The sequence below is a fragment of the Chionomys nivalis genome, chromosome 13, assembly GCF_950005125.1.
Source record: "Chionomys nivalis chromosome 13, mChiNiv1.1, whole genome shotgun sequence".
Lineage (NCBI taxonomy): Eukaryota > Metazoa > Chordata > Mammalia > Rodentia > Cricetidae > Chionomys > Chionomys nivalis.
In genome coordinates, this window is record NC_080098.1 from 21,017,124 (window position 1) to 21,030,128 (window position 13,005).

The following is a 13,005-nucleotide window of genomic DNA, read 5'->3' on the forward strand; positions in this document are numbered from 1 at the left end:
GGGGACAAACAAGCGTCTGTGAACACCAAGCTCCGAGAGTTTGCGGATGAACATAAAGCTCTGGGGATTTGAGTGTGTCAGGAGCACAGTTCTGAGACCAGCAAAGTTGGTAAGACTCCACTGCAGGCATTTCTCTACCTCTTGCCAGCTCCCAGCTGGACCCACATTTTCTGTTGCCTGTCTGGGCAATTCTCCCTTGTGGAGTCAAGGACCTCACAATGTAGAGAAGAGTGAGGCTTGATGATGCTCATATCAAATGTATGTTATCACTTCCTGGTGTCTGGATCCTGAGCATTTGGAAATGCAGTAAAAAACGGAAGAGCTTGTAATGAGGCTTCTGATTAGGAAACCCTGGGTGGCACAGCTCCCAGGCTTCCAAGGATGACTTCAAATCTTTGTTCCCAGCTTGACTTCTCTCCTGGGTGCCACACTTCTTCAGTGTGAACCTACCCTGACTTTCCAAATGCCAGCATGGCTGGCTCACCTTACCGAGATCCAATTCATCATATCTAAGTCACGCTTTCATACTCCTGATCCCAAGTGTTTCTCATTATTAGGCCCCTTCCTCTCTGCTCTGTACCTTCCTGCCCTGTACTCGAGACCCCCTCGAGCTTCCCTTCCCCAGTCTTGTAACCATACAGGACTTTCTGAATGTCAATTTGTTCTACTTGGTGAAGAAGGCTTGGAATCACATGTGGGTTATGAGTTCAAGGTCAGCCTGGACAGTTCAGAAAGACCTCAAATTGGTTTAAAATTCGAAAAAGAGGCTAGGGATATAGTCTGGTGTTAGGTCACTTACCTAACACATTTAAGACCCTAGGTTCAGTACCAGAAAATAAAAACAGCACCAGCAACAGCAACAACAAATATATAAATAAAAATCTCATCACGCTGCCTAAAACCCAAGGCCCCTTTGCTAGAAGGGCACAGTTCAATTTCTTAGGACCCTAATAAAATATTAAAAATTTACATATGTACCGGGCAGTGGTGGCGCATGCCTTTAATCCCAGCACTCGGGAGGCAGAGGCAGGTGGATCTCTGGGAGCTCGAGGCCAGCCTGGTCTATAAGAGCTAGTTCTGGGACAAGCACCAAAGCTACAGAGAAACCCTGTCTCGAAAAACCAAAAAAAAAAAAAAAAAAAAAAAAAAAAATTACATATGTCACAGATATGTTGTTAGGTGCCAGGTGGTCTTGTTTGTTACATGTACTATCTTAATTAACCCCTCAAGAATCCCTCCAGAGCGGGGCTGGAGAGATGGCTCAGTGGTTAAGAGCACTGCCTGCTCTTCCAAAGGTCCTGAGTTCAATTCCCAGCAACCACGTGGTGGCTCACAACCATCTGTATGAGGTCTGGTGCCCTCTTCTGGCCTGCAGGCATACAAGCAGACAGAATACTGTATAAATAATAAATAAATAAATATTTAAAAAAAAAGAATCCCTCCAGAGTATGCATTATCATGTATGATCTATAGTCTGTGGAGGATGCCCAAGGGGTCTAAGCATTTACCTACCCAGACAGTAAGAGATGAAGCCAGGCCAGACCCCCACTAATCCTCACTCTTGATTCTAGATTCATCTCTTGCCTGTCTCCCTTTATTCTACAATACCGAGGGGAATATCCAGTACCATAGTTCGATTCTGAACATTCAGTGTTTAGACCTATTCTGGGCCTACGTGTACTCATCCTGCTTGGAGTTCCTTGCCTTCCCGTGGGCTGGGTGACAACCTTCTTCTGCTCAAAAATGTGGCTTGGCACCAGATCTGTTTGGGCCTGGTCTAATCTCCTGAAGTTTCAAGAAAGAGAATTTGAGCATTTTGTCTTTTTTTTTTTTTAAGAGAGACTACCTTTCCCTATCATGGAGGCAGAAGGATCCTCCCTGAGGATCTTTAGACAGTAAATGGCTGCTGGAAGAGGGGCAGATGTTTTCCAGTGGTGTACCCACGGGTAAGGCACCCATATAAACAACTTCACACACACTTATGTAACTAAATTTGTTAGGGCTCTCTCTCTCCTTAGACACACACGCGCACACACACACGTCTGTGTATGTGACAAGGAGAAGGGGACTTGGTGTGGGAGAAGGACAGTCGTGGGAATGGGAAGGGAACAAGTGAGGGCAGTAGGAATGGGGTGATGAAATGCCAGGCTGAAACCCATCCTTATAGAGAATTAATATTTGCTAATAAAACTGTTTTTTTTTGTTGTTTTTTTTTTTTGGTTTTTTTTTTTTTTTTTTTTTTGGTTTTTCGAGACAGGGTTTCTCTGTGGCTTTGGAGCCTGTCCTGGAACTAGCTCTGTAGACCAGGCTGGTCTCAAACTCACAGAGATCTGCCTGCCTCTGCCTCCCGAGTGCTGGGATTAAAGGCGTGCGCCACCATCGCCTGGATGTTTTTAAAGAGTTGGAGAGACGGCTTCGTAGTTCAGAGCACACATTGCTCCTGCAGAGGACCCAGGTTCAGTTCCCAGCACTCAAATCAGCTGGTTCACAACTGCCTGTAATTCCAGGGCCGTGGGGATCTGATGCCCTCTTCTGGTTGCCGTAGGCACCTGCACTTATGTGTGCATATATCCACACGCAGATCCACAGACATGCATGTACTTAAAAACAATACATCTTTAAAACAGAGAAAGCAGACTTTAATCTGCCCTTTTCTCTTTTCCTACAGAGTGGGGCTGGGTTATTGAACAAACCTGAGGAAGCCCGACACTTCTTGTTGTATGATAATCTCAAAAGTCTAGTGCCTTCAAAGGCGTGTGAAACAAGAAAAACTTTACCGTATTGCCATCATGTCCATGAACCTACCCTCTGAAGTTAGTAAGAAATATCTCCGTGACATACAATCAGAACTGCCCACCTTTCCAGAAAATTCTTCCATTGCTTCCCCACCCTCTGCTGTTGCCCTTCTTCTTTATACAATGAAAAGCATTCACTGTGGAGCCAGGCCTTTCTGGCTGGAGTCCTGACTTTGCCGTTAGCTAGTTGTGGTGTCTTTGCTTGGTCACTCTCTCTGAAGTGAATAGAAAACCTACCTCCCAGGGTTACTGGAGAGAGAGAGAAAAAAAAGGAGTGAATACTTGAAAAGGGCCAATACTGGAACACAAAGAGACTCAACAGACGGCAGGGCAGGAGTGATGAATTAGAATACTGTGAAACTGGGTTATGACACTGTTTCTAAGTGGGCCCCCCCGAGGAGGGTTAACAGCTTGGAGGGAATGCTTTAGAAGATGACGGACCAAACACAGAGCCGTTTTCTATGGTGCTCCTTATGGAAACTTCTTCCTGAATAATTCAAGGTTCTCTCTCTCTTTCTCTTTCTCTTTCTCTTTCTCTCTCTCTCTCTCTCTCTCTCTCTCTCTCTCTCTCTCTCCTCACCCCCTATACACATGTATGCCGGGGGAGTAGACCCAAAGCCTTGAACATACTAGACAAAGGATCTACCACTGAGCTACACCGCATTGCCTCTATGTTCATTATACTGTGTGTCCTAGTTTACATGTTTAATATGCTCATAGGTAACTGTTCAAAGTCTAGCCCTTAGCTTGGCATTAGTGAGAAGTGGTAAAAATCTTTGAAAATCTTTATGAGGTAGGGCTTCATGGAGGTCTTTAAATCACGGGAGTACCCTTGAATGGAACAATGACATATTGATCTCTTTCTCTCGTTTCCTGGCTACCATGAGGTGGGCTTCTTGCTCCACCATGAATTCCCACTGCTTGCCAAAGACTCCACCACCAGCTGAACCCTCTGAAACTGTGAGCCAAAAGAAAACCATTGTCTTTTAAAGTCAACCATCTCAGGTAATTTGTTATAGTAAAAGAAATCTGACTAACCCACTGAATATAGTTGTTTGTTTTTGATTTTTTTTTTTTTGATTTTCGAGACAGGGTTTCTCTGCTGAATATAGTTTTCTACTCTTGGGTACTTGTTTCAAAGGGAATGCTCATGGGTCTGTAACAAACCAGACAGTTGCTCTGTCTAGACGCTGTGTGAAACTCTTTACGTGAACTAGCTCCACTATTTTTTATGCTAACTTAGTAAATTAGGACTGTTACTCCCAATTAAAAGTGAGAAAGCTGACACTTAGCAAGCAAGTGTAACCCAAAGTCACAGTTAGCTGTCAGTGTTTGGGTTCCAACCTCATGACATAAACACAACACTGATAGTGTGTGGGATGCCATAAAGCATCAGTGAGCCCCTTTAGAGTTAAAGAAACACTAATTAGGGGAAAAACACCTAGAAAGTATATATATATATATATATATATATATATATATATATATAGCCAAGATGTACACTCCAATCAATGCCTCTCTGGGTGTTTTCCTTTAGCAAATCCCCAGAGCCACCTATAAGATGAAAAGCTGCCTGCTATCTTATACGACTTAACTTTTGAGTGCATTCTGAAGTCTGTATCCTGAGGACATGGAAAGATACAAACACTGGCTCGGGAGATGAGGGAAACCCCTACTAGGATGAGCTGAAGTGAACACCTGAGTGTTTTCACGATGAAGAGGAGCCAGTAAGAAGCCTCCTCTGGGAGGGTGTGGGATGGCACGGCCCTTCCAAAGGTGATCTTTCTTACCATGGGTGCCGAGCTGCTTGCTCACAAGTGTATCTTTTATTTGGGTCCTTCTCCATCAGATTCCGAATGAAGTCTTTGGCTGTTCAAAAAGAAAGTACAGGGCACAGAATCACTTTGCGGGCTAAAATGTGATGACAGGCTACCCTTGTGATTTAAATATGAGGAGAGAGCAGCTTTTCGCCTTCCCTTTACCTTGTACACAAGGACACGAGTGTTTAGATAAGAGCAGAGGCATGGCTGGTACTCCAAGTGAGACCCAGTGAATGAAAAGGTGGCAAAGCCAGGCTGGGACCATGACTTCTGGCTCTAAGTTCCTTTATGCTAGCTACTAATGATGCCTTTGGTCTAGAGAATAAAGGGAATAATCTTCATAATCACACGCTCTTCAGTTCACTGTTGCCTTAGAGAGATGCTCTGGGGATGACCTCTGAATGTGCTATCGCTGCTTTTACTAAACCCACTGAGTTGCTGCAAAGCCACCATGTCATGGGACCAGGTGTGGGGATACCCCAGAGGAGCATCTGCATCACACTTGAGCTACTTAGTGAATGAGATGTTGCAAAGAAACAGCAAGATGTACCCTGGTGTGGTAGAGAAGGCTTGGCCATCATGGATAGGGCAAAGCTCAGAGTTGGATACTAAGAACGGGAGGGACAGGGTCACAGAACCCAAAGCTGATATTTTATGCCAGCTTGGAACCTGTTGCCCTGTAGGGCATGCAGCTTGCTGCCCACAGGTCTGAACTTCTAGAGGAAACATCTGGCTTTTAAGTTCCAAAGTCTAGTATTCCCTGCAGGGTCTGTTTTAGCTGAAGGCTACTGAAGGTTGAAGTGGTTGAGGTTGGTTGAGGAAACAGGCAAGGGGGTCCCAGTTAGGAGGAAATAACATAAATAATAAAAATGATCTGCACAAACAGCTCAATGGAGAGTGCTGCTCTCTTTCCTTCTTTCCTCTGCAGTTTTCTCCTCTTCACCTGGGCTGGGTTTGCTTTGTCCCCTGGAAAGGATGGTAAGCTTCTCCAGGGGGATTTCAGCGTGTGTACTGTGTCTCAAACATGGGCTCTGAACAACAAAGTCACAACATCAACCAAGAGATCTCTACCATGCAAACCATGCCTGCTCAATGCAAGAATGTCTTGCTGAGGATATGTGACTTCACAAATACAATCCTGCCATGACTAGTCAACTTCAGGAAAATTGGGGCTTAAAATCCCAGTTCTGCTTAGTACTGACTCCATAAACTAGAACAGGTTGTTTTACCCAATGGGGCTTTAGTCAAGTAAGTCAAGTAAGGATAATATAAATACCCATCTAATGGGTCCTCTTGAGGACTGGGTGAGCTAGTGCATGTCCAGGACTTCTAGCACTTAGCACCTGGATGGTAGCCATCAAATGCCAGATAAGAATATGTCATCCCTAGAGCATCTGTATCAGGGAGAGGTAAATGTGCAAGACTACATCCCTTGACCAGGGCAATACATCTCAAGTCTGTCCTCCAAGTCAACCCTAAGGATGTAGCTCATAGAACTTTCTCAGGAGCGACCATAGACTAAAAGCTGGTGGACACCGCAAGTTCTTTATTGAGATCCTAACTTCCACAATGAGGACGTCTGAAGTGGCCCTTTGGGAGGTGATTAGGACATGCAGGCAGGGTTTTCATGGAAGACATGAGTGTTCTTATGAAAGAGACTCAGAAAGTCTTGCTCATGCCCCATTTGTGGACAAACATACCAAGAAGACAGTTGCCTATGAATTAGAAGGCAGGCCCAGTGTATTTCACCCTTCAGAATTATACAAAATAAACATTTGGAATGTAAGCGACACAGACTGTGGAATTTTGTTACAGTAACCCCGTAGAAGACAGCAGTCTCAGGACCATTCTGAGCCCCAGGGTCCCTGGGCTTCTGGATGTAGATGCTACGAGGGACCCACCAGAGTCGGAGATGTCATCCCAGTAGGGGGAATCAAACTCATATTCTGCCTTGAGGATCTGTTCAAAGAGCTTCGAGTCATTTTCGTCATAAAAAGGAGGGTAGCCACAGAGCCTGCAAGACAAGAGGGAGTAAGATTTGAGTGTGTGCACAGTCACCATGCTGGGTTCATACTTTGCCTGGAAGGAAGACACATGATCCATTCATCAAATCAAAGGAACCCTCCCTGAGTATGCTGAAGTTAAAGCCCAGTGAAGGAACCACACCCTCTGGACATGAACATGCCACGGATGTGAAAATGTCTTCCTAAGCAGCAAAAAGGTTAACTCCATCACACCCAGAGCCAAATACACAGATTCATAATTCCACCGTAAATCTTTCTTCTCTGTTTTTATTTATTAGTGTGTGCATATGATGTGTATGATGTGTTTGTAAGGGTGCACATGTGCCGTGGTGAGTGCACATGGTAGTCAGAGGACACTTTAGTGTCACCTATTGCTTTCCATCTTTCTATAGTTTCTGGGGATTGAAGTAAGGTCACAAACACTTTTATCTTCTGAACCACCTTGCCACCCCCATAACATTTTACATGGCATTAACAGAATTCCATGAACCCTAGAAACCCACCAGGCAATCTCCCATGTTTGGATGTTACTAATCATGTCTGTAACACTGTCCCCAGCTGTCAGGCTGGTGACAGGAACAAGCAAATGAATACTTGGCCATCTTCCTGGACCCTTTGGGTTCATTCTATTTAGAAGCTAAGGAGGAAGAGGGAATTTTACAACCTGGATACCAAGTTGCGAGGACTCATCCTGACCTGTGCATTATCCTGACCTGTTATCGTTCCACCAAGTCAGAATCAGAAATGTTACCACTTTTTTTTCCATTACAAGCCATAAACATCCACAGGAGGCATCTCAAGCTACCACACTGTAGAATCACAACACCGCAGCCAAGGTGCCATTGGGTCACTCCAAAGACAACGTCTCAATGGTCCAACTAGGATAGTGCTAGAAACACATTAGAGCTCTGGAGAGACCAAGGGTCATCTTGCAACCATGTCAAGAGCAGACAGGTCAATTGAATTCAATCACCACAAAGTCAGTCAATGACACAGGATTCTGGAGCTGGACATGTAGCTTAGAGGTAGAGCATTTACTTACCGAGAGAGTAATAAATAAAATAAACATAAATTAACATAAAAAAGTCATGATTTCTCTCTCCAGTTCTGCCCTGAATTCCAGTGTTACCTTACTGCCAGTAGATCACTAGTGTATTTCAGGCATCAAAATTTCATCTGAATATACATAATATATATTATATATAATATATATGTAGTCAGAGTAGAAAATTCCATGTGGTTTTATGCTTCATGCCTCTGTGACAGCTCTCTTGTAGTTTTTACAATCAGTTAAAACACTTAGGAAAAGACCACAGCATGCCTGGGGCCCGTAGGGCTGGGTTGGCGGGACACAAACGGAAGGGCGAAGTCAAGGCGGTAAGCAACCCCATTGCAGAAGGCATCAGTGCTTGACTCTAGAGGCCCAAGAGCCAAGTTCTATGTTGCTGATCTGGCTCCTGGGGCCAGAAAGTGGCAGCCACGGTGGGAGGCCTGACCCCAAACTGAGGCCTGACCCCAAGCCAAGCCCTGTTCTTCCCACATAGCTCAATATTGTTCCAAACATCGCAACAGCCTAGAGAGGAGTTTAATGAGAACAAATGAACAGGCACCCACAGACTGGAGGTCTGGAGGGATTTGCTATTGGTTCCTGACAAACACAATAAAGGTCCAGCCATTTTTCATTTGTCCCACCACCGGGGGCACAGCTGCAGCTGGCTGCAGAAGGGAACGGGCGATGACAGTCGTCAAGGCGAGGAGACATTCTGTGGGCCGCAAAGTCTACATCATCTAACTCACAAGCGTGTTTTAGAGGCTGAATGCTTGGAAAATTTCATTTGTTAGGTTCTGCTGCAGTGGGCAAAATGAAGCAGCCAGTGCTTTGGAAACCACCAAGCGCATACTTCACTACCCATAGAAGCCCCAGAGCCTCCGAAAGAGGGATATGTAAATTTTTCCCATAATGAGGATTTGGGCAAAATAAAATGCGTGCATTAGGAAAAGCCGACAGAGCAAAATGTTGGTTTGTCTTGGAAAAACCCTACATATTAGACATGTGAGCTTTTTGTTTGTTAACAGCTGAGTATGTTTTGCTTTATGGTTTGGCTTTCTTCTCAAGGGGGAAAAAAGTTAAAAATTTTCAAGAAGGATTTCTTCTTGTTCCAATTTCTTAATGTATATTCCAATTTCTTTTCATCTTAGCTTTTTTTCCTCTTTCCTCTTTTTACACAGAGGACTGTTCGTGCAGGTGTTCCGAGGACCAGAGAAAAGGGAATGAATCTATATTGGGGTCTGAGTGAAAATTAAGACAGAGATGGCTGAAGACAAGGCTTGGTAAGTATAGAGCTTGCCATGCAAGCTTGATTGCCTGAGTTCAAATCCCCGGAACACACATAAAAGCTGGACAAGCAGCCTGCCTGCCTCAATCCCAGTACTCCTGTGGGGAAAAGTCAGAGGCTGTGCTGCTGTCACTCCTCCCAAATGTCACCCATCAGCCCATTCTGAGATGCTCTGCCTTGTCCCTGGACGCTGACGTGTAGACTGTGAATGAAGATAGACAACGTTGTAGACTTCAGTGGGGTGACAGCGGATTAGGACCACAGCAGGGCTGCTGAAGGTATGGGGTGGGGGGAATCAAAGGTAAGGGGTCTACTGCCCTGGGCCTCTCTAATTTGGCTCTTGGGTTAAGATCTTGGGAAGGAAGGTTATTTCTCTTCTGCTGGAGACAGATTCTATTAGGCTCTTGCCCCAGTTCTGACAACCCATGTCTCTTTCCCTTCGTCTCCCTATGTCTAGGGTGTTTACAGCCCAGTAGCAACCAAATCCAGGGTCACAAGGATCACAGGACTCATGTGGTCTTATCACACCACCCCTGAATACAGTTCTTGTACCGTCTCCATTTTAAAGCAAACCGATGAACAGTATACAAGGTCAGCAGTCAGGCCTAATCCCTCTGACTCCAGGCCTGTGTTCTGTACTCTTGGGCTCAATCGGTAGAGGAGAAGAGTTGAGACTGGAACCCCCCACTTCAGCCTTTGAACTCTGTGTAGGTCTGTTGGCCTGTACCTACCCAACACCTTCATCTGGAAGAATAACTCCAGAATGTGACTCTACCTTTTCAATCCATCTCATTCATTCTGGGCTGTGTTCACCAAGATGCTTCAGGCCGGTTCCCCACATACGGAACACTTACTATATCCGGGCCAATGTAATGTTGTGTTTATCTGAGTTCCCCGTTGCTCAGTTCTCCCACACCCTTGGAAACTGGCTGGAATGGAAGATTAAGGTCTGACCTCTCTCTGGCAGCTACTCGATAACATGCAATTTCTGCAGTGGACTGGAATCTATCATGCCACATCCTCTCTGGGTACAGTTCTGACTGTCCACATGCACCTAGGGCAGGACCTCATCTTTGCTTTTGGTTGTCAGGGTCTGGGCCAGAACCTACCTGGAGGGTGTTGTAGAGAGAGGCCCAGGCACAGGCATATGCATGGAGGAAGGGGCTGCCTTGTTGACTGCTGAGACCCTGTGGCTGGGCTCAGAAGCAGAGACAAAGGCTCAGGATACAGGAGTACTCACCAGTGAGCTATCCCAGAAGAACTAGGGAGATCTCAAAATACCAACCAACTCGATTCTTTCTGTACAACCTACTTGCAGGAGGTAGTGGAACAGCAATACTCCAAGCTGTTGAGATGTTCTAGAACATCTAATGCACATGCCCACCTCTGAGGGCAAACGGTCTGCCTTTGCAGAGAGAATAAGGTATGGTTTGGGTTTTCACAGTGGAGCTCCTGACTACAGATCCACGCTGCTAAGGTGGTTTTCCAAGGAGAAGGATGTTGATGTAAATGGATGTGAAAATCAGCAATGAGAGGCCGGCTGTGGGTGATCTGGCAGGGTGAAGTTTTTCTTGGAGACTGAAAGGCAGTAACAGCATAAAAGCTCCTGTCAAGACGCCCATGAGTTTAGTGTGGTCATTACCCTACATTAAGTTATGTTCTTTGGCCTGTTTACCTTTCTTTGGTCATGGTTCTAAATAGCTGGAAAAGAGAAAGTTTGCTACAGGGATGCCCAAGTCGCAACCAGTAGCTAATTCTTTTTTTCTTTTCCAGAAGAAAAGGGAAGGGTTTTATTCCCAAGCATCTAAGGATTTACAAACAAGGGTATTTTGTTTTCAAAAGGGAGAGGGCAACACTGGTGGCTCGAGGAGAAGTCCATAGGCCAGAGGGTAGGACCAGGCCACTCCAGGTCCCTACTCTGACACCCACTCTGCCTGGGCCAGAGGGATGGCTGGTGACAGAGAGAAGGATTTGAGACTGCCCCCCACCCCCGGCTCTCAGTTAACACTGGAGGGGGATGGGCACAGACAGACAGAGACACACACAGAAAATAAAGCTAAATAAAAATAAACAATGCAGCCCAGTCTTGGGCCTGTGCTGGCCCAAGGACCAGCCTAGTGACCTAGCTACCCACGAAGGCTGTCCATGCTGGTGGCTAGCCTCAGAATGGTAAGGGTGGGGGCCAGGCTTGTTATCCTCTCCCTGCCTCACTCCACCTCCTCAACATAAAGGGTAAGGAGAGAGGGTGCCCTGCCCAGGCAGAGAAGATGACGTCTATTGCAATTTAACCCCGCAGCATTGTGTGAACAGGATGAAGATGAGTCAATAGGATCGTTAAGAGCCACAGTGTCACCTGAGCCTACAGTTGTGCCATCGGCTCCAGTAGCTAATTCTCTCTCCTTTTGTTTCCATGGTCCACCGTGTTCTGGCCTACCACTTGTACCCATTAAGTCATATACTTTAGGGTCTCTGTTGTTCCATATGCCTTTTGATACCAAAGATAGCTACTAAGAGGACAGGAAAAAGTGGGGGGAATCAGAAGTGGTAGGGGAACAAATACCAGCATGTCTGATAGCAGGGAGTGACTTAAAATTTGTAACATAGTTTACACTCCTGCGGTGAGAACACTATGCCAGAGCTTCTCTCTTAATATTTAAGGGAATAATACAGTTTTGTTGACTGCTGCTTTTGGGTATAACACAAGCGTCTCCCTGTTGTGATTTAAATCTGAAATGCTCCCCAGAGTCTCATATGTTTGAGCAGATGGTTCCTAGCTGGTGATATCACTTTGGAATGTTCTGGCACCTTTATGGGGTAGAGTTTCTCTGAGAGAAGTTGTCCACTGGGGGTGAGCCTTGAAGTTTTATAGCCTAGCCCTGTTTCCTCTATGTTTTCTGCTTCCTGACTGCACTCACTCCCCTGCCACCAATATCATCTCTAAATCGTAAGCCCAAATAAACCTTTTTTTCTTTTGATTGCTTCTTGTCAGCTACTCGGCCATTGCAACAAGAACAATGATTACTATATTTCCCCAAAGGCTGACGTGTCTAAGGCTCGTTCCTAAGATGGTGGTTTGATTGACAGGTGGGTGGATCATTAGGGTATTAAATTCATCATCAGGCGCATTGATTGAGGAGTTCACTGAATGGGTAATTAGGAGGTGGTTGGAGGAAGTAGGTCACTGGAAGAAACCTTCAGGGTACATCCTGTCCCCAGCCTTGTCCTTATTTCTACTTCTGCTCCCCATTTCCTGACTACTTCCAAAAGGCTGCTTGGCCTCCACAGCATGCATTCGTGTGGACAGGGTCCCAGAATTCAATAGGGTACCCTGAATTATGAGCAGGGAGACTGAGGGCTGGGCAAGAAGAATAGTACGTGGGGTTTGTCTCTCTGAATGTGCCAGCAGGTCCTCAACATGACTGACAATGATCCCTCTTCATTGAAGCATTCTGCATTTGCTGTGAGCATTAGCTAACCTCCTTTTCTTGCCTTCTGACCATAGTGAGCATAGGCTGTGGCCACTGCTGTCCCCTGGCTCCCTCTCCGTACCACTTCTACCTTTCCTCAATGCAGGCTCCTTTGGGGTCAGGAGACAGTGGATTATTGGTCAGGCAGTGCTCTGGCCATCACCAAATGCTCACTGAGTACCAACTATTCCCAGGCATGGAACAAGGTGGCCAAAACACCTACTGATACAGAATTACAGCTATAGCTGGGGACAGGGAAACAGATGGCCAACATTAAACTCATCTTAAAGAGAAAGCATAAAAGCTAGACAGCAAACATTTAGAGATGGCTTAGAGAGGCTCCATTTCAGCCTTAGCCTAAAATATTCTTTTCCCTACCCCATTCTCTGTGCTGGGAATGACTTGCTAGGTTACAAAGCCCTAGGTGTGTGACCATTGTTAGAGATGTCTTTCCTGTCTCCAGCATCCAATACTATGCAAAGCGCTGCATCTCTCTCTGGTGCTCTCCCAGCTTCCCAGGCCCCTCTGTTATAGGTGGTGTGCTGGTTTGTGTCTATGGCTCA

General features: G+C 45.7%; 1 protein-coding gene across 3 annotated transcripts in view; it reads right to left on the reverse strand.

Moving 5' to 3' along the window:
* The window catches only part of Camk1d (calcium/calmodulin dependent protein kinase ID), a 401,940-nt gene that overhangs the window by 17,238 nt on the left and 371,697 nt on the right, over positions 1–13,005 (reverse strand). For all 3 annotated transcript variants that reach the window (XM_057787298.1, XM_057787297.1, XM_057787299.1), the window contains exons 7-8: positions 6,517–6,629; positions 4,586–4,664 (exon numbers count right to left, since the gene is read on the reverse strand). In XM_057787298.1, coding sequence (XP_057643281.1) covers positions 4,586–4,664; positions 6,517–6,629 — 192 coding nt within the window. The remainder of the gene's footprint in view (positions 1–4,585; positions 4,665–6,516; positions 6,630–13,005) is intronic.